The 21,589-nt window shown below is 33.9% G+C and overlaps 1 protein-coding gene across 1 annotated transcript in view; it reads right to left on the bottom strand.

Annotated features, from left to right (window-relative positions):
• Positions 1 to 21,589, bottom strand: part of kif5bb (kinesin family member 5B, b) — a 49,892-nt gene that overhangs the window by 11,669 nt on the left and 16,634 nt on the right. The window contains exons 3-22 of the mRNA XM_002664019.7: positions 21,119 to 21,192; positions 20,743 to 20,847; positions 19,155 to 19,203; positions 18,938 to 18,993; positions 18,766 to 18,853; positions 18,491 to 18,615; positions 18,228 to 18,332; positions 14,420 to 14,565; positions 13,795 to 13,943; positions 12,982 to 13,172; positions 12,396 to 12,464; positions 10,765 to 10,971; positions 9,785 to 9,928; positions 9,458 to 9,643; positions 8,308 to 8,425; positions 7,693 to 7,748; positions 7,463 to 7,572; positions 1,636 to 1,737; positions 1,486 to 1,546; positions 1,329 to 1,400 (exon numbers count right to left, since the gene is read on the bottom strand). Of these exons, the coding sequence (XP_002664065.1) occupies positions 1,329 to 1,400; positions 1,486 to 1,546; positions 1,636 to 1,737; positions 7,463 to 7,572; positions 7,693 to 7,748; positions 8,308 to 8,425; positions 9,458 to 9,643; positions 9,785 to 9,928; positions 10,765 to 10,971; positions 12,396 to 12,464; positions 12,982 to 13,172; positions 13,795 to 13,943; positions 14,420 to 14,565; positions 18,228 to 18,332; positions 18,491 to 18,615; positions 18,766 to 18,853; positions 18,938 to 18,993; positions 19,155 to 19,203; positions 20,743 to 20,847; positions 21,119 to 21,192 (2,213 nt within the window). The remainder of the gene's footprint in view (positions 1 to 1,328; positions 1,401 to 1,485; positions 1,547 to 1,635; positions 1,738 to 7,462; positions 7,573 to 7,692; positions 7,749 to 8,307; positions 8,426 to 9,457; positions 9,644 to 9,784; positions 9,929 to 10,764; positions 10,972 to 12,395; positions 12,465 to 12,981; positions 13,173 to 13,794; positions 13,944 to 14,419; positions 14,566 to 18,227; positions 18,333 to 18,490; positions 18,616 to 18,765; positions 18,854 to 18,937; positions 18,994 to 19,154; positions 19,204 to 20,742; positions 20,848 to 21,118; positions 21,193 to 21,589) is intronic.

Genomic DNA, 21,589 nt, shown 5'->3' with positions numbered 1-21,589 from the left:
TTTAAAACATACATTTTTAAAGAATTTCTCATTTAAAGAAATTTTATATGTATAATTGACAAAAATTGTATTTATTTCTGATAAATTCAATTACTTAAAAGATTAAACATATTTTATAAAAAATTAAATGGACTATGTATTTTTATCATGTAATGTAGACTATTTAGTTTTAATTCTAAGTAATTTAAAAAGCTAATAAAAAAAATCTAAATATTAATGGAAAAATAAAATGAAAATGAAATTAAAGAAAATCATAAAAAAATAAAACAAAAAATAAAACAGAATAGAATATACAATATAAGCTAAATGATAGTTAATATGTAAAAGATTAATAATAAAATTAATTAAATTTGTAAAATTGTAAGCATATAATTATTTTAGAAATGTACAAAAAAGAAAATAATAATAATAATAATAATAGAAAAGTAAAATGAAGGAGCAGGCGCTGGTCTATATTTTCCATCCAACAATTAATTGGCACAGAAATTTTTTAAACGTATAGAAATTTTATTTATTATCTGATAATTTAAAAAAATATCAAAAATTAAATATATTTCAGAAAAATTTAATATTTTATTATTAACTAATTATTATTAATAATTTATTATGAATTTGTAGATTTTTTATTATAAACGTAGAATATAAACTAAAACATAAAAACCTAGGTAAACAATTTCAAAGGTTAATAAAGAAATCTAAATTATAAAGATAATGTTTAGAAGATTAAGTGAAATTCTTAAAATTGTAAGTATAACATAATTTCAGAAATGGACATAAAAAATGTTAAATAATAATAATAATAATAATAATAATAATATTATTATTATTATGATATTTTTTCACTGTTCTATATTTCCCATGCAAATGTTAATTCGCACATAAAAAAAGTAAAACTGCATAAAAATGTTGTTTATTATATAACTTCTGTAAAAATTAAATATAAAAATTAAATAGACTATTTTTTTAAATAGTAAAAGTAAATAATTAAAAAGGCTATTAAAAAACATAAATAGAGAAACTAAATTGTAAATTAAAAGTAAGTCAATATTTCAAAGACTAATAATTAACTTAAAATTGTAAAATTATAATTGTAAAATTACAAGTATACAATTATTTTAGAAATGTACAAAATAAAAAATAAAAAGAAACTAATAATAAAAAAAGAACCAAAAATTAAGAAATATCCTGTTCTATATTTCCCATCCAACAATTAAATTGGCACATAAAAAGTAAGAAAATGTCCCCCACTCTCATATAAATCCACTTTTTCCCGCACACATAAGCATAATAAATCCACATTGTGCAGAATGCATTCATAACAATTGTACCTTCTTCACTCGTGTTGCCAGATCCTGAACAAAGAGTTTCCTCAGATTATGAAGAGTCTGCAGCTCTTTGGCCTGAGGACGCAAAAGAGAGAGTGATCAGAGAGTGCAAATATACACACAAACATAAAACAAACATAAAACACTTCAGAAGACCAACCACTGTCTCCTCCAGGCCTTTGAGATCCTGTCTGGCCTGTTCCCTTCGGTCCTGCATGACCCTGAAAACAGATTCAATCATTAACACACCATTACTAAACTCTTCTCCTGCAAACTACTCAGATCTTCATTGATTCGGTGTGTGTCGTACGTGAGCTCGTGCAGTTTGCGGCTCTTCTCCTGGTCAGTGGATTTGAGTTTTTCATGCTCCACCTTCAAGCGCTCCTGCTCCAAAATGATCTTCTGGTTTTGACTAAAAAAAAGAGAGAGAGAGAGAAAAAAAATAAGTGATTTAACCTAAAAAAACATCATTTTTATTTATTTAATTAATTATTTGATTATTTAACATAGATTTGTTAGCAGCCGTGTATGGATTTACTGTAGCCATAGTATTTCGACAGAAGTGTGGGAAATTTATATTAAACATAGAAATTAAATTGAGTAATGGAATTATATTAGTTTAGTCAAGCTATAATTAATTGATGCATATTGATAGGCCGTAATGCAGGGGTGCTCAATCCGGTTCCTGGAGATCTACCTTCCTGCAGATTTCAGTTGCTACCCATATCAAACACACCTGAACCAATTAATTAGGACCTGAACAGCACTTGATAATTATAGGCAGGTGTGTTTGATATGGGTAGCAACTGAAATCTGCAGGAAGGTGGCTCTCCAGGAACAGGATTGAGCACCCCTGTCATAATGTGACTAAAAGGAAATTTATTTCAATCTGTCTGAACATTCAACTCGAGGAAAAAAAAAAGAGTTTTATTATAACTTTAATATAACAAATTGTTATTTTATTTGAACATTTTTTGCTTTAATCATTGCCTACAGACAAAGTGCCATCCAGGCTTTAATTAATCATATTTTCATTTCAGCTATTTTAGCTTAAAGTTAAGTGAAAGAAACGAAACAACACAATAAAACTTAACCACAATTGCTAACACTTAATTGTTTACACATTTCAGGGTTATTTGTAAGTAAATTTACATCTGCATATCCCAATTCAAGTGATTGCATACTTGTGCATTCCTAATAGGCCATTAGTCATATTTCAACATGTAGGCCAGTGGTTCTCAAACTGTGGTACCTGTTCAACTAGTGATTTGTGAGCTTCCGTCTAGTGGTACGCGGAGGAATCAAATATGTAATATTGTACATGCTACATAAAGTTCAAAAAATTATTTGTATATCAACGTGTAGGGCTGCTCGATTTTGGGAAAAATCATAAATCACGATTATTTTGGTCATAATTGTAATCACGATTATTTAAAATGATTACTGTTTAAGTCAAAATTATTAGCGCTCATGGGAATATGTTTTTTTAAAATAAATATTTCCCAAATAATGTTTAACAGAGCAAGGAATTTTAACAGTATTTCCTATAATATTTTTTCTTCTAGGCTTATTTGTTTTATTTTAGCTAGAATAAAAGCAGGTTTAAATATTTTGAAACCCATTTTAAGGTCAATATTATTAGCCCCCTTAAGCAATATATTTTTTGACTGTCTGCAGAAGAAACAATGAACTGCTTTATTACCCTTATTAAGTCTTTGAATTGCACTTTAATCTGAATGCTTGTATTTAGAAAAATATCTAAAAAAATATTATGTACTGTCATCATAGCAAAGATAAAAGAAATCAGTAATCAGAAATGATATATCAAAACTATTATGTTCAGAAATAAGTAAAAAAAAACTTTTTCCATTAAACAGAAATTGGGCAGGAAAAAGATTGCTAATATTCAGGAGGGCTAATAGTTCTGACTTCAATGTATACATACAGTTATTTTCCTCCCTGCAAAGGAAAAAAATACAATAGAATAAAAATATGAAACAAGCTGTGCTTTAAGCATTTTTACTGTAAGAATAAAACTTTAGCTACAAAAATCCTTCAGTCAAGAGCAGAGGGATTTTCTCGTTTTGTTTGATTAATGATAAAAACAACATTGCGCGCTGTCTCTTTGATGGTTTCTCTTTCACGTGTCTTTTGATCCTCAACTCGTAACTCGTTTGTTTATTACACAAATGAGGGTTATTATGAATAATCACTAAACACTGCGTTTTGACACCTATTTGACCATTAAAGCGCTCACATTAAGATGACTTTAGATGTCTGCGCCTCGTCCGTTTCGCGAGGTGCACGCGCGGTCAGCGAAGGCGCGCGATGCGGCGCCAGGCGCAAGTATAATTCCAGCTTCAGTGTGCGAATGCTGACCTGGCCGCATGCTTTTGGCTGTGTGCGCTTGCCGCACACACATAAGCACGCGGTCTTTCGCGCTTTTAGGAGCAACAGCTGGAAGGGGGGCAGTATATGATGCAATAATCGTTTATCTCAATTAATGCTTTTTCATTATAGTTTGAAGCTAAAATCGAAATCGGATTTTCGATTAATTGCACAGCCCTATCAACGTGATGACATATAGCCTATATTTATGAGGTCCAAGCAACATTTCCAGGTTTTGATGAATAGGCTACTATATTTTTACTTGTTAAGAACAGTAGCCTACCCTTTTTAATGGACTTTTAAAAGCACATATCAATTTAAATGTTAACGTTTTATTTTGTTTGTTTATTTTTTGCATATGAGCACAGTACAGTGTTGATGTTTAAACTATTTATAATGTTTAAAGTGGCTGATAATAAGAAATATTCTTAATAATAGAAATTAATCTGCCTGTTTTTTGAACTGTGCAGTGCTATATCTTCTATACTAGGCCTACTGTTTTTCAATTTTGCTCATTATGGTGGTACTTGGAGTGACTTTTTTTTTTGTTGAGGTGGTACTTAGTGAAAAAAGTTTGAGATCCACTGATATAGACCATTTTGAGGGATGTATTGAAATGCATCGCCACATTAAATGTATCTATTGTACAGCCATCTGTAGATGTGTGTGTGTGGTTACATGTTCATGTGGTATACAAGGACAAGTTATATAACGATTTGAGTATGACCTAGTTGTACTCTATTGAGGTGGTTTATAATTTATAAAAAAAAACATCTATACAACTCTGAATGTGTTTGAGTGGTCTGTCCATGGTAATGTGGTTTACAAGGACAAGAAGTTGCATAATGACATGAGTATGACCTAGTTGTACTCTATTAAGGCGGTTTCTACTTTATTAAAATACATTAGACAAGCCTAAGCCGCCTTTCCACTGCACACAACATTTGGACACGACTGTCGGAATACGCCCCCTTGTGGCAGCCGCACAGTATTTTCAGTGTTGTCGTGCACCACGGGGGAAAAGCTGATTCTCACGGTGTCCGAAATAAAGGAGTGCAAAAGCAAGGGTCGTTGTTCTCTGTGCGTTTACATAGTTTAATGGATGAATGAATACTAGAAACTCATAGACTCCTAAAATATTGGAGGGAATGTGGAGACAACGTTAAAAATATACAGATGAAGTCAGAATTATTAGCCCCCTTCGATTTTTTTTCTTTTTTAAACATTTTCCAAATGATGTTTAACAGAGCAAGGACATTTTTACAGTGTGTCTGATAATATTTTTTTTTTCTCGAGAAAGTCTTATTTGTTTATTTCGGCTAGAATAAAAGCAGTTTTGAATTTTTTATGAACCATTTTAGGGAGAAAATTATTAGCCCCTTTAAGTTATATTTTTTCTCAATAATCTACAGAACAAACCAACGTTATACAATAACTTGCCTAATTCCCCTAACCTGCCTAGTTAACTTAATTAACCTAGTTAAGCCTTTAAATGTCACTTTAAGCTGTACAGAATTGTCTTGAAAAATATCTAGTAAAATATTATTTACAGTTATCATGGTCTAGATAAAATAAATCAGTTATTAAAAATTAATTATTAAAACTATTATGTTTAGAAATGTGCTGAAAAAATCTTCTCTCCGCTAAACAGAAATTGGGGGGAAAAAAACAAGTGGTCTAATAAATTAGGGGGGCTAATAATTCTGACTTCAACTGTATATTTTTATTACTTTCTTACTTACATTTTTGAACAGAAAAGTTTTTTTTTAATATAGACTTTTTATAATAAAAAAAATTACCAAATAAACTACTATTTCTCATCTCGCGTGCACGGATCTGCTTGGAAAACACTGGAATACATCACATCCGGTCAGCCGGTCACATACACTCGAGTCGCAGGAGTTAAAATATTTTAACGGATCTGCAACTCAATTCGGATCTGAATTTTCTGCATACGGCGATGATCTGAACTCAACGCAACTCCCGGACTGCTCTCCATTGGAAATGAACGACTTCCGGTCTGTCGTTTGTCATGTGCAGTAAAAAGGAGGCTTATAGAGCTTTCTTGTAAACCATGTATACAAGTGTGCATGTATGTACATGTTTATGTGGTTTAGAGGGACCCAAAGTTGTCTAATGGCATTGGTATGCACTAGCTGTACTCTATCAAGATGGACTGCAAGGTGGTTTTTCCTTTATTACGCCAATGGAGTGTTCCTTTAAACCATGTATACAAGTCTGAGTGTGTGTTAGTCTTCATGGTTATGTGGTTTACCAGGACAAGAAGTTGTTCAGTAACATGGATATGACCTAGTTTAGACTCTATTAAGGTGGTTTCTACTTTATAAAATACTATGGAGTGTTCCTGCAAACCATGTAAACAAGTCTCAGTGTGTGGTTGTATACTTATATGTGGTTGGTACAAGCTAGATGTATTCTATTAAGGTGATTTACAAGGTGCTTTTTACTTTATAAATTACATATTATGCCTATGGAGTATTCCTGTAAACCATGTAAACAAGTTTGAGTGTGTGTGAGAACATGTTTATGTGGTTTAAAAGGACAAGAAAATGCATAATGACATGGGTATGACCTAACTGTATTTTATAAAGTAGAAACCACCTTACTAAAGTGCATTACGCCTATGAAGTGTTCCTGTAACCATGTATACAAGTGTGAGTGAGTGAGTGAGTGAGTGAGTAAGTGTGTGAGTGAGTGAGTGAGTGAGTGAGTGAGTGAGTCCCAATCCCAATTCTACCCCTTAGCCCTTCCTTGTTTTGCGCATGCCCGTGAAGTGGTAGTGGTATCCCAATTCTCTTTAGCTTGAAGGTGTAGGGCTAAGGGCAAGGGGTATACACCCCTTCAAACGAAGACTTTTCAGGACCACACTTAAAACCAAGGAGTAAGAAAAAATTCCCAGAATACCCCGGCAACAGCTGCACCCGGAAAAAGATCCACAAATTAGTATTTTTTGTCATTATTACGAATTTTTACAACAAACAAACATACGTTTTAATATATTTATAACCGCGTTCATGTTTTACCGTCATGCTTTAAAAAAAAAACAAAAAAAAAAAACACTAAATTTCACAATCTATTCGTGATCTATAATCCCTAATCATAACTCCTGTACAGCAGTCCCACAACATTCTCACACTCAATGACACTGGAATACCCTGTGAGAAAAGTCTAGTGGCCATCAATGAGCTTTTTACAATGTCTGCTATAATGTTAATGCTGTTTTTGTGTTTACAATGATGAGTATACTATGGCCACTGTGTTAAATGTACAGTATTACAATCTAATTGCCACATTAGATCGTTATGATAACATAATATATGCCTTCAATTATTTCCTAAAGATAAATACCAAAAAATAGCACAACTGGAATCACTCCAGCAGTCGCGATCGTCTGATCTCATATAAAGCAAGAAATCGCGAGGACATATGATGAGATGTGCAGGTACAGTAGTGCTGTCCCAATTCTTAGGGGTACATTTTGAAGCCCTTCCCCTTGTAAGGGAAAAGGGGAACGGGAACAAAAATAGAATTGGGATTGGGCCTGAGTGTCTTACTCCTGGGTTTACAGGAAAAAGTTGCATAATGACATGGGTATGACCTAGTTGTACTCTATTAAAGTGGTTACTACATTATAAAATACATTACACCTATAGAGTGTTCCTGTAAACCATGGATACAAGTTTGAGTGAGTGAGTGAGTGAGTGAGTGAGTGAGTGAGTGAGTCTTACTCCTGCAGTTCAGTGATGAGCTTCTCCTTGGTCTCCAGCTCGTCTCTCAGGCTGCTCAGCTGTTTCTGATGAGCTTCTCTGTGGTTCTGGATCTGCTGCTCGACTGCAGCCTGTCCAATCACAAACACACAAATTATGAAGTGCAATCTCTGTTATAAAACAATGCAAACCTTTCTTCTGATTCAGCTACAGATAATCTAAAAAAAAAAAAAGATATAGCCAAATCTCACCTTGACTTCATTAGCACTTTGTATCTCATTCTCTTTCTCCATGGCATGAACTTTCTCTGTAAAAAAAAAAAGTAAATAAAATACAATTCATCACAAAAACAGCCCAGTGCAGCCTTCGCCACAAGAGGGCAGTAAAAGAATGGGTTCTACTTCAAGTCAAAGTCCTTGACTAAAAAGCTGATTTTCTATGACCTATAATGAATATAAAAATAGCCAGACCTTGAGGTCAAAAATTACTATTGTGTAATCTTGTGTATATTTTCAGAGCAAAAAAATTTTTTAAATAAAGCCACAAATTATTAAAAATAAGTAAATTAATAAAAGTCTTACAAGGTCAAGAGAGAAAAGGAACACAATAGCAGTGAAAAAAGCCTTATTATAACCACATGTAAAACAGGGTACTTAAAAAGTACATTTTAATAAATGGGAAGTAAGTAAAAACTAAAAATGACACAAAAATGTCCCTGATATTCAACAACTAAAATTCCCTGACTTTTAATGTCTGGAATAGACCTTTTAAAACTCCACAATATTCTAGAAAATTCCATGTAAAAGCAATTGACCAATAAAAAGCATTTATGGGAGTAAAAGAAAAGCATGTGTGAGTATGTGTACCCTGGGCACTAAGTTTGACCAGCTCCTCATTGAGAGAGTCGACGTTTTCCTCCAGCTGTCTCTTCTTCTGTTCAATGTTTTGCAGATACTCTGATAGAGACTTGATCTTCGCCTCGTACTGCAAACAAAAGCAGACAAATCTCAGAGGGTTTCTAAATGCATCCTTTAAATGTCGCTATTATTGTAATGGAGAGCCTCTAGTGTTTCCATTGAGCTGCAGTCATACATTGCTATGTAATAAAACCATTTGTGCTAAGAGAAAACCCATGTAAACATGTTAAGTTAATCTTTGTAGCAGAAATTCAAACTCTTTTAAATGTAAAATGTATGTAAAATGATAAAAATGTTACTCCATCTTATACTTTAAATTTCAACTATAGTAAAGACTAAAAATATAAAATATGTAAAACAACAAATAGGATGAGTAAAAGGCAAAACTATAGAAAATTAAATGTTAAAATCAAAAATAATTATAAAACGTTAGATACTAATATTTAAAATCTACAGTAAACATTACAAATAAAAATTCAAATTTAAGACAAATTCAAGTTGAAAATAAAATATTAAATGCATAAAAATTATTTAATGTATTGTTAATCATTAAAATTATTAAAAAAAGAAAAAACATTTAAATGTAGAACAAAATAAAATGAATATTCTGAAGTAATAAATTATTTTAAAAATGATAAATGTAAGAAATATGATGCTAAAATTAAAAATGAAGTAAAAACTACAAATAATAATCAAATAAAAAATCTAAACTAGAAAATTAATTGTATAAAATATAATAAAAAATATCATTAATAATTCAAACTATTTAAAAATAAATAAATGTCAATGCAGAACAAATCAAAACAAATATTCTGAAGTAAAAAATGCTAAAAAATAAAGAAAATAAAGGATTCTAAACTTAAATATCCAATCCTTCAATCTAAATATTAAAAAAAGTTTAATATTAAAACTACATGCCTATAAAATAAATCCAACATCTACTTTTAATATTACCACTGACTCTGAAGCAGCATTGTAAAATCATTTTGAGGAGAATGTGTTCATAATAGTTGTACTCTTCAAAATGCATTAAAAGTAAATGATAAAAAGTATTGTTTTTATATTAATTATTCTATTAACCCAATAATCTTGTGTTTACCTGAGAGATACGGAGCTGACAGGCTGCCAGCTCCTTCTCGTTCTCATCCATCTTCTTGTTGCTCTCAGTCTGAGCGCTCTCCAGCTGTTTGCTGCGCTTCACCAGAGTCTTGACCTCCGACTTCATCTTACTGATGTAGAGACGGGCCACGGTGAACTCTTCATCAATGAGTCCTCCTCCCTCATGCTAAAAAAAACAAACATGAAGACAAAGTGTTGAGGGACCTTAAAGTGGGATGCAAGGATGAAGTGGCAAATATTAAATGAAAAATGAAGAATAAAATGAACACTGAAGGTCATGTAAGGTTGTGGTTATTTGTCTTGTTACCTTAATGTCGTTACTGCCCACAGCGATGCCGATCTCTGCCAGGTCTTTCAGCAGCGATGACATCATCTCAGTGACTCTCTTCTTCTGATGGTTGGTCATTTCCTTCAGTTTCTGCAGCTCAGATTCAATTGATGCAAGAACGCTCTGAAGCAACAAAGCCAAGGTTAGCAATCAGATTGCATGTTTAAAATAGCATTGCACTATATATACTTATTATAAGAATTATATTTAACAACAACATAAAAGATAATATTTTAATTATTATTGATATTAAGTTGTTGAATTGAATGAGTATTAACTACTACTCATTCATTTTAAGTTCATTTGAATATAACACTGCATTGGCAATAAATTCAACAATTTGTTATTATTTAATGCATTTATTAGCATTTAGTATTAATTATATGATATTATATTTAGTTATTTTATGATGTTAATAGCAAAAGAATGTTACAAAAATGTCTAATTTCAAATATGTAATAACATTATATTTATGTGACTTACATTATATGTTACTAATACACTATATTAGTACTGACACGAATGGTAAAAAAAATAAAGTATTCAATAGTTTACAATTGTATTCTGAAATATTAATGTAAATTGAATAAAAAATAGGACTAATATTACCAACCATTCCCATTTTATTAAGGTGTATCCACATAAATGGCCCACCCTGTACTTGCATATATTATTCATTATATTTACACAGTTCAAATACTCTTAGACTATCACCATGCTACAAACAATGAATGATTATGAACAAATCAATAGCTTAAATTAATCGCAAACATTAAGGACTTGCATTTGCCATTTTACATATCCGATCCATTTTAAAACATTGTGTTGTCTAGATTATTCAATCTATTTATACATTAATATGCACATTACATTGTATCTATTTATTATGTTAGTTGTTGATGCTATTTTGCTTTGAATTATTACTGTTATATTATTATATAAAAAAATATTTGGCTCACGGATTTCTGGTTAAGCTCTTCATTCAGGGTCTCAAACTCCTTGGTTTTGTCCTCCACCTCCTGACTCTTCTGGTCGTAGTTGACTGCCAGCTCCTCCAGGGCCTGCAGCACCTCCTTCACCTCCTCCTTAGACGCCTCGTTCTCCATCTGCAGACGCGTGAGCTCCGCCTGCAGGTTATCATGGTCCCGTCTCGTTGAGGCCAGCAGCTACAATACAAAGATTTATTTTTGAGGCCTGTGACTGTAAGAGGATTTTCGAAGCAAATTGTAATGTTTGTAACTTTAATAAGGATTGATTTTGTTGAGACTCCTCAGAAAATAAAAAAAAACACTGTTTATTTCTTGCTAATCTTTTTCGTTATTGTATTCATCTATGCTTGTAGATCGTTTATTAGAATTTAGGCTGATGCACTTCTTTTTTAAGACCATTATAAATTATATTTTAGATTTATACAGGGCTAAATGCTAGATTTCTTTTCCTAAAGGTTAGTGGAACAAAATATCACTTGCCCCAACAAAATAATTCAAATATACAGTTGAAGTCAATTTTTGTTTAATGGAAGGAAGATTGTTTCAGCACATTTCTAAGCATAATAGTTTTAGAAACCTATTTCTAATAAATGATTTATTTCATCTTTGTCATGATGACAGTAAATAATATTTTACTTGATATTTTTCAAGACACTTCTTTACAGCTTAAAGTGACATTTAAGGCTTAACTAGGTTAATAAGCTGAACTAGGCAGGTTAGGGTAGTTAGGCAAGTTATTGTATAACGATGGTTTGTTCTGTAGACTATCGAAAAAAAAATTAGCTTTAAGGGGCTAATAATTTTGTCCCAAAATTGTTTTTAAAAAAATTAAAAACTGCTTTTATTCTAGCCGAAATAAAACAAATAAGACTTTCTCCAGAAGAAAAAATATTATCAGACATACTGTGAAAATTTCCTTGCTCTGTTAAACATCATTTGGGAAATATTAAAAAAAAGCAAAAAAAAAAAAAAAATCTAAAGGGGGCTAATAATTCTGACTTCAACTGTATATATATTTTTACTAGCCATATATTTTAAATACATTTTCAAAACAAGCAACTCTAGTTGTGTACATACACATTCTTAACATTAACAATTTAAGAGATAACAATTTATTTTTATTATTATTATTGACAAGTTTTAAGAACTATAATGAAATAATATATGCACAACAATCTTTCCAGGACACTATCCTCTCCAGGTAGCTACAGTATCAATACCGTACAGAGAGAACTTCTAAACAAATGTTATTCAAAGGAAGATAATTAAACCATATTGGTATATAGAGGTAATGAAGCAAATGTTTGTTAAACATTTTGAGAGGAATTGCTAGTGATTGAATAGGTGTATGGCCTGATTAATTAGCTTTATGTGGACATATAGGGAAATTAAGACCTGTTTAAAGTGATTTAAGACCTACATGACAATAGTTCAGTGAATTTAAAACATTTTACAGCCTAAACATTTCTTTTAGAAATTTAAGACATTATAAAAGTTTTTAATACCTTGCCGACAGCCTATTCACAGCTGATTAGAAGACAGTATATTATTTTTAATCATGGGAAATGGTGTAAACATGCTGCTGTATGTTCGGCTCTCACCTCCTCCTGATCCAACATCTGCTGTTTGAGTTTCTCAGCCAGCTGAGACTGCTGATTTATCTCATCATCCTACAGACAAACAGACAGACAGCAGAGAACACATGAGGATTTTACTGCAGAATTACAGGTTGTTTACGTTATTATGAGCAGAATGTTTTATTCTTTACATAATTAAATAATAACACATTCAGCATCCGTCTAAGAGGTCTAAAATACGGTTTCACAGGGAGCTGAAAATAATAAACATGCATGACATCGATCTGAAGCTTAAAGTCTAACATTGTAAAATCACCAGCTGGTGTTTTTCCACATGAAAACATGATTAGAGTAAAATATTATGTTGCCAAATTATTAGTGCACGCTTGGGCTCTGCAATATGACAATTAATACCGTATGGAAAAAACAAAAAGTCAAACATTTTATATTGTGCTCTATTGATAATCCTTAGTTTTGAAAAGTGTTTTATATTTCTAAATTCTCAATCAAACATTTTCCCTGGACATCATGCGGATTTGAACATCGATTGGATGCATCACTACTCCAAAATCTTCACTCGTTCATCAATTATCGTTAAAGTAAGCCTCACCTTGTCGTCCAGCTGTTTGAAGAGTTTGGCCAACTCAGCCTCACACTTCTCACGCTCAGCGTCAGTAAATTTGAGGCCGGGCACGCTTGGAGTTGAGGTGAATTTATCATTATTCACCACATTATCCAGGGCCAGAACATCTGCGTTTGCCTTCTCCTTATCATACTGCTCATCAACAGGGACGCTCTCACCTGGATACAATGAATATGCAAATGTAATAATAGCGTGTAATTTGCAATGAAAACAACTGAATGTGCATGAAGTGTGTGTGTGTGTACAGGTTTAGCTATACTTTTGAGGGCTCAATTGTCTGCACTTACTGTACATAGCGAAATATCCAAACGACCCACTAGTGAGAACATTTCACTTGTCCTTACGAATTAAAAGTGCTTAAAAATCAACCAGAACATGTTTTTATTAGCATCTAATGGTACTAATTACACTTCTGTGAGAGTTGAGTTTAGGGGTTGACCATAGACTCTATCATTAACCTGATATAAAAACAATGGAATTCCATGTAATGTCCTCACTAAGATAGTAAAACAAACCAGTGTGTGTACATGTTTTTACACCTAATGGGGACTTAAACCTGAATGCACACTTGTTTAACCCTGGGAACCAAAATTGATGGCTTATAAATCACACAGAAGTGTTTTGAAAATGTGAAAATGCAGATTGTTTACTGTGATGGTTGGGTTTAGGAGTATAAACGGTTTAGAACTATCATTATTTCTATGAGAATCCTCACTAGGATATAGGAACAAGTCTGTATGTGTGTGTGTGTGTGTGTGTGTGTGTGTGTGATTGCACTACCATTCCTCCAGCGGTTGAGCTCGTTCTCCAGCCAGGTGATGGTGTTTTTAAGCGTCTTGTTCTTCTCTTTCTCCTTCTCATATTTCTTCTTCCACTGCTCTGCTGTCAGCTCCACATTCACTGACACTGTGTTCTTGATGGTCTTTGCTCTGACAGTGAAAACAGAACAATTACTTGACGCTCAAAGCAAACATTTCATTAAAAGCTCCCTTGATGTTTTTTGGTCACCCTTTACACTTAGGTTCCATCAGTTAATGTTGGCTAGTGTATGTATTAACATGAACTGAAAAGGAAAGATACCTGTACAGAATTTATTAATCATAATTCAACATTTACTAATGCATTCTTAAAAACCAGACGTTTTTAATTTAGATATTACCTTTTATATAGTGTGTACTCTAGCTGTTTATAAATGTACATGTTTGCAAATATTCCAATATCAAAAGGCGCAACAAATTGGCAAATTCATGACGTGCAATGCAAAAATGTTATAATATGATAAAAATTTAATTAAGTTGTTTTTTTTTTACCTTGGTTGGATGTCAACCTATTGTAGGACACCTTACTATTGCATAACAGGACAATTGAAAACTCTCATTTTGAGTGTGTATGGTTATGTCCTCACCTCTGTCCGAACATGAGTGTTGATTTGGTCTCGGCCTCGTTGAAGGAGGATGGAGAGCAGCAGATCACTATAGTGGTCCTGCAGTTTCCACCCAGAGAATCCTGCAAGATCCTGGTCATCTTGCTGTCTCTGTAGGGAACGTACGTCTGATAGGAGAAAGAAATACTTATTATGTCTCAATCCATTTCATAATTGTATATAAATGTGCCACTCGGGAGCATCACACACAGGGTTGCCATGTCCTAAAAAAGTTTCCAGCCCAATGACAGCTTAATACCTCACCAAAAAGTATAAAAACTAGCTGATTGCCTCATCACTAGTTTAATTTAGTTGCAATTTTTTGTCAGTTGCAGGCAAATACAGTCTTGAGGCACTTTCAAAACTAGACGTTTGATTCGAAACATGTCTCATTTGCACAATTAGAGCGGTTCGTTTGGCATATGTAAATGCCGCACCAACGCTCGGATCTAAGCCAAATTAATCAGTATATATATATATATATATATATATATATATATATATATATATATATATATATATATATATATATATATATATATATATATATATATATATATATATATATATATACATGCTATAGGAAGAGAGAATTGAGTTGGGTGTGATATCATTCCTACCGGTAAATGCACGTTTCATATCGAGTACAAAAGTGAAAGCATGCTAAAATATTAACGAGAGCTGTTTATCCATTGGAAAAATTGACTGAAATGACCACCTGATCATTTTTTCACATTTTTAATCTTATAAAATTTTGTATTAGGCTTCATTTCTGCACCGACAAGTTTAAAGAAAGATCAACATTGATCTGCTTCATGATCTGACTGATCTGACTCGCTATTTTTCTTTATAGTTTGTTTCATCACAGTTGCAATTTTTTTAATTTCACAGCTGTCTTTAAAGAAAAGTTATGCTGAATAAAATGTATACAATAATATTTGGCTTTTGACACATTATTTTTAAATAACTTTAGAAAATACTTTTTTTTTTTGATGGGACCAGTGAAAATTTTGACAGGGCAATTCAAAATCTGAACCATTGTCCAAATCGGGAAAAAATCGTTAACATTAAACCCTGCTAGAGGGCATTTGATTGGTCAGAAGATCTGATGAGAAACGGAAGTATGAGGTGATGTCAAAAAAATATTGATCTATTTAGGTGAAAGCAACAAACTGGATCAGTGACTGCAGGAAAAAGAACATTACGCTGGGTGCCAACATTATCCGCAAAAAAGCTAAAAAGCTTTAACCTTTTGCTGACCGCAATGAATGTTTGCACCTGTCAACAGGTTTTGATCTTTGGTTTCATTCTATAATACTGGACTTGTTATTCTAAGAAGGATTGAAATTTGAGAGTGTTTAAATGAGAAAAGTGTGAAAATGTTAATGCCTGTCTGAGAAAAGTGTGTAGTGAGGTGTTTTACAGCCTTAAAAAATCTATAATAATTGTAAAAAATAAAAGCTGACTATTTCACGGATTTCCTCTATTACGGGCTATTTTTTTTAGAACATAACTCCAGCAAATAACGAGGGACCACTGTATTTTCTAATTTTTATGACAACTGATTTTAATTCTTTAAAATGGTAACAATGTTTAAGAGGTTTTTAATAAATAGTAGAGTACTCTGTGGTCATGCTTGACCTTTCTTTGGCTCTATTAAAACCCTCACATCAAACCTGTAACTCTTAAGAAATGATAGCAAATTGCATTTTAAATCAGAAAATGATAATAATAATTTGTTTTCTATAAATTGTGCAGCCCCACTTTAAAGTGCTGACTGACTTTCCACACACCAAACAAAACCAAATGCTTTTCTCATATATTGGCTGATGTTTCACCCTTTTAATACCTGACGTGCCATCAGACGGTTTTATTTGCTCCCTTGCAATGGTCTTTGTGTTGCCAGGTATGCATACCACGATTAACATCCATCAAGAAACGATTTTGGAAGATTCACAAGAAACAAATAAATACATTTTGGCAGCTGCAACACTAGGGCTGCACAATACATGATTTCAGCATCGATATCGCAATGTGATCATTCGCAACTGTTAGATCGCAGAACATGCAATGTTGAGTGTGTATTGTAATTTTTAATTTGCATGTGTTTTTAAGGGCTGTGTGACTATGTATTGAATTTGATACATCAATATTATATCAATGCCAGATATTTATTGATCTTATGCATTTAGGTATATGATAAATAACACTGTGTACAACTTTAAAAATGATTCATTGTATTAAATTATTTTAATTTTCATTATTCAATTACTTTACCAGAATACTGTTAGACTCAAAAAAAAAAAGATTTCATCATGTATCTTTTTCTTTATTGGATTTATCTAAGCTTGTTTATTAAATTATATGCAGATGCACTCCCCTACAGAATCATCTCTATCAATCTAAAATTATTTAGAGATATTAAGTCATCTGCAGAAATTGTATTCAAATCGCAGAATTACAAAATATTAGGGATGTAACGGTTGTAAATACCGTTATACCGCAAAATAAATTTTTTTTGATATTACCGAAGTCGCATGACTCGGTAAAACTATAGGTCTTCTGAGAAAATTTGCTCAGGCGAATGAAGCGAACGGGAGGTAGCTGAAACTACATTTCCCATCAGCCCAGGCGTGGCCATAATCCTTTGCGGTCTGTTGTCGCTACAGATCCAGTAATGCGGAAATGGAGTGTGCTGCTAGTAGCGGAGATGAAAAAAAATAAAAAATGATCGAACCTAAAGCGGGTGTTGTCGCCGCGTGCGTACTGAATAGCGGTGTTGTCGCGTGCGTTCTGATTAGCTGTGCTGTCGCGCGCGTATTGTAAAGCGCCGAGGGGGGGTTGAGCGCGCATACTCAAGAGCGGTGTTGTCTACTGAAGGGCTGGACGGAGGTTGTGTCACGTCGCGGGGGCACTTTTGATCGTTTTGGAAGGGCATTTTCTATCCAAGACTAAAAAGGGCATGTGCACTGCACAGGTTGAGCCCTATGTGTGCACGTGCCTGCAAGTTGGGGAATACGACTAATAGCAGTCATGGGGACTGCAGAAACACAGCACACTGTTCAGATTGATGCAGACATTGACTTGTACCGCAAAGAGACCTCTATCTCACTCATGGTTTGTCCTCTCAAGTGGGGGAAAGACAATGCACAACGTTACCCACTGCTGTCAACATGGGCCAAGTCATATCTCTGTCCCAGAAACCTCAGTCCCAAATGAGAGGGTTTTTTTTTCTGTTGCAGGGGACATTGTAAATACCCAGAGATACCAGCTTTTTCCAGATTATAGTTATATGATAATTTTCCTTTAAACCCATCTCTATCTAAGTAAGTGAGTGAGTGATTAAATGTTGAATGTGATGAGTTTTCAACAATACTAAATTGAAACTTTATTTTTTTACATGGTTTAATATTTTTTTGTTATTAAAATTGAAGTTAGTGTTTCAAAGCTTACAGACAGATGGCTAATTTGTATGTCATTGACACTTTTGGCACTTTTTTGGAGTATTTTCAAAAGTTTTGTTTTTCCTGTAAATGATTCCATAAATACCGTACCGTGACATTCATACCGAGGTATTACCGTACCGTGAAATTCTGATACCGTTACATCCCTACAAAATATCATAATGTTCGATTTTTCCAATATCGTGCAGCCCGACGCAACACATCATAAAAGCAGCCCCTAAATAACACAAACCACAACTTTATTTTGTTTGTCCTGCAACAGCATTTTCAAAAGAGCCCAGTTGTGTGGGAAAAACAACAACCCTGACATCTCAGATCACACCTACCGTTGCTTCAGCCAGAGCTGAGATGACGTTGCCCAGAGCGGAAAGAGATTTGTTAATGTTTTTGGCTTCATCCAACACAGCGCCCTCTGCTCCGGTTTTACTGACCTGCAGTCAAAACCACCAAATCAGAGAGTGCATTTCACAAATGAAACTAATAATTAGGAACTACTTGCACCACATATTCTATTCTGAGCTAAAACACATCCTGATGCAAAAGCAGCTGTGACCAAATGGAAGTGAAAAGACAGAAGTAGAAAGATTACCTTCTCGCTTCCAGCTAAATCCACCAGGTAGAGTTTCCCGCTCAGTTTCTGCTCTGTCTGAGTGTTTTCTTGCTTGACGTTTATCAGGAAGATACTGTGACTCCTGGAGCTGTGCTCGTTCATGTCTGACACACCACACCGGGAAAATAAAACTCATTCCGACTCTTGATCGTCCAAATATCTCAAACAAGAAAGTTCTGAAACTGTTCTCATTAAAATAACTCAATGAAAAAATAAATAACAGTGTGTGTGTTTGACTGATTTGCATGGCTTACTTGTGACAGCCACATGTCTGTTGGATTTGCCTTCATCTATGGTGTCCATCACTTCCTCCGGGCTACAAACAAACCGTTCAGTGCAGCCCTGCGGATAAAGAGAGACAAGGAAAACATTCGAACCAGTCCTTTACTAACACACATACAGCTAAATACTGGAACACAGTCTCACCTTTACATAAGGGACTCTGTTCTTGTCTTCGTGTACAGACAGGTTGGTCTTAGATACTAAAAGTGGAATAAAAAATAGAAGAATCTGCATATTTACGGACATTCTGTTAAAAAATTAATTAAAATACTATTAATTAGCTTATTCTAATGCGACAGAAGACTTTAATATAGAATCAACACAAATAAATCCAAAACTAAACATATTTAGTAGGACATACCATCCAGCAAATCCCTGATCTTGTCCAGGTAGATCTCGAAATAGGACACCTGCCAATGTAGAAGATATCGATGAGTTTGTTTACCACAAGTCAGAAGTTAATAAACTACAGCTCACAATGTCAGTAAGATTTTGAAATGTTCTTGAAATATCTAATGCTTAACAAGATTTTTACCAATTTTATCAATTGTTTATACGTTCACTGGCCACTTTATTAGGTACACCTGTCCAACTGCTTGTTAACGCAAATTTCTAATAAGCCAATCACATGGCAGCATACTGGGCAAAAATAGGATATTTCAGAAACTGCTGATCTACTGGGATTTCCACGTACAACCATCTCTAGGGTTTACAGAGAATGGTCCGAAAAAGAGAAAATATCCAGTGAGCGGCAGTTCCGTGGGAGCAAATGCCTTGTTGATGCCAGAGGTCAGAGAATGGGCAGACTGGTTCCAGCTGATAGAAAGGCAACAGTAACTCACATGACCACTCGCTACAACCGGTGTATGCAAATGAGCATGTCTGAATGCGCAACTCTTCCAACCTTGAGGCAGATGGGCTACAGCAGCAGAAGACCACACCGGGTGGCACTCTTGTCAGCTAAGAACAGGAAACTGAAGCTACAATTCACACAGGCTCACCAAAATTGGACAATAGAAGATTGGAAAAACGTTGCCTGCTCTGATGAGTCTCGATTTCTACTGCAACATTAGGATAGTAGGGTCAGAATTTGGTGTTAACAACATGAAAGCATGTATCCATCCTGCCTTGTATCAACGGTTCAGGCTGCTGGTGGTGGTGTAATGGTGTGGGGGATATTTTCTTGGCTCATTAGTACCAATTAAGCATCACTTCAATGCCACAGCCTACCTGAGTATTGTTGCTGATCATGTCCATCCCTTTATGACCACAGTGTACCCATCTTCTGATGACTACTTCCAGCAGAATAACGCACCATGTCATAAAGCGTGAATCATCTCAGACTGGTTTCTTGAACATGACAATGAATTCACTGTACTCAAGTGGCCTCCACAGTCACCAGATCTCAATCCAATAGAGCACCTTTAAGATGTGGTGGATCGGGAGATTCGCATCATGGATGTGCAGCCAACAAATCTGCAGCAACTGCGTGATGCTATCATCTCAATATGGACCAAAATCTCAGAGGAATATTTAAAGTACTTTATTGAATCTATGCCACGAAGGATTAAGGCAGTTCTGATGGCAAAAGGGGCTCCAATCCAGTACCAATAAGGTGTACCTAATAAAGTGGCCGGTGAGTGTATATTAATAGATTTTAAACAGTACAATTTTTCCTAGTTTTCTGAATTTATAAAAAAAAAAACACTAAACAAAATATGCTTCAGACCCTAAACTTCTAATGTTTGAGCAACACTTATAAAAAGGTGTTTTGTTTTTTTATAATCATTTTTTTCAGACTCCACAAAAAAGTAGATGTTGAGACAATAAAAATTGTGAAGATAAGCATAACAACATTTACATTATTAGCTCATATGCCATTTCTAGGTGTAAAAACATCAGTGGGAATCCTGTGAATAATTAGCACTGGATCTTTATGCATTGAAAACCTTGATATGGAATTCCAGGTTTTCATCCATGGAGTAAATGTAGTTGAAAATATCCTGGACGATCCGAGGTATGATGCCCATGCAATCTGAATCGTGCAGGTTTCCCTAAACAATCCCAAAACACACACTCAATTACATACTATAAAAATGCAATGTTGTGTAAATGCTTTCAATGAAACTGTGTAATTAGTAACAAAAGCACAGTTTTAAAGGAGCTTTTTGTTGAAAATCACATACTGCCTGAAGAATAAAACAATTTCTAAAGACTTTTATATAAATAAAAGAGTTTATTTATATGAATTATGACTGTTTATTTATATAAATTATGACTGTTTATTTATATGAATTATGACTCTTTATTTATATGAATTCTCACCTCCATAGTGTGTGTTTTTCCAGATGAAGTTTGTCCATAGGCAAATATTGTACCGTTGTAACCCTCAAGAACATCTACAGGACACAAAACAGAGACAAAACATACAATTTAAAATATGATCAAAATATGTACAGTATAGAATATAAAGCCATGGTGCAGTGGAAAAACAATATTGTGTATAATTCCCATGAGCTTGGGGGACTACGTCCATACATGCTCGCATCAAATTCAAAGCTCTGATGTTTGCCTACAAAGCGACTTCTGGCTTTGCTCCTTCTTATCTGCTCTCACTTCTGCAGATCTATGTGCCCTCCAGAAACTTGCATCTGTGAATGCGTTCATTTATCCTCATGGTTCGACCCCAAAGAGGGAAGCTATCACTTTCCCGAACGCTCGCATTCAATCTGCCCCATTGGTGGAATGAACTTCCTAACTGGATCAGAACGGCAGAGTCACTCGCTGTTTTCAAGA

Source organism: Danio rerio, chromosome 12 (assembly GCF_049306965.1).
Source record: "Danio rerio strain Tuebingen ecotype United States chromosome 12, GRCz12tu, whole genome shotgun sequence".
Taxonomy (NCBI): domain Eukaryota; kingdom Metazoa; phylum Chordata; class Actinopteri; order Cypriniformes; family Danionidae; genus Danio; species Danio rerio.
This window is presented reverse-complemented; position numbering and strand designations above follow the sequence as displayed.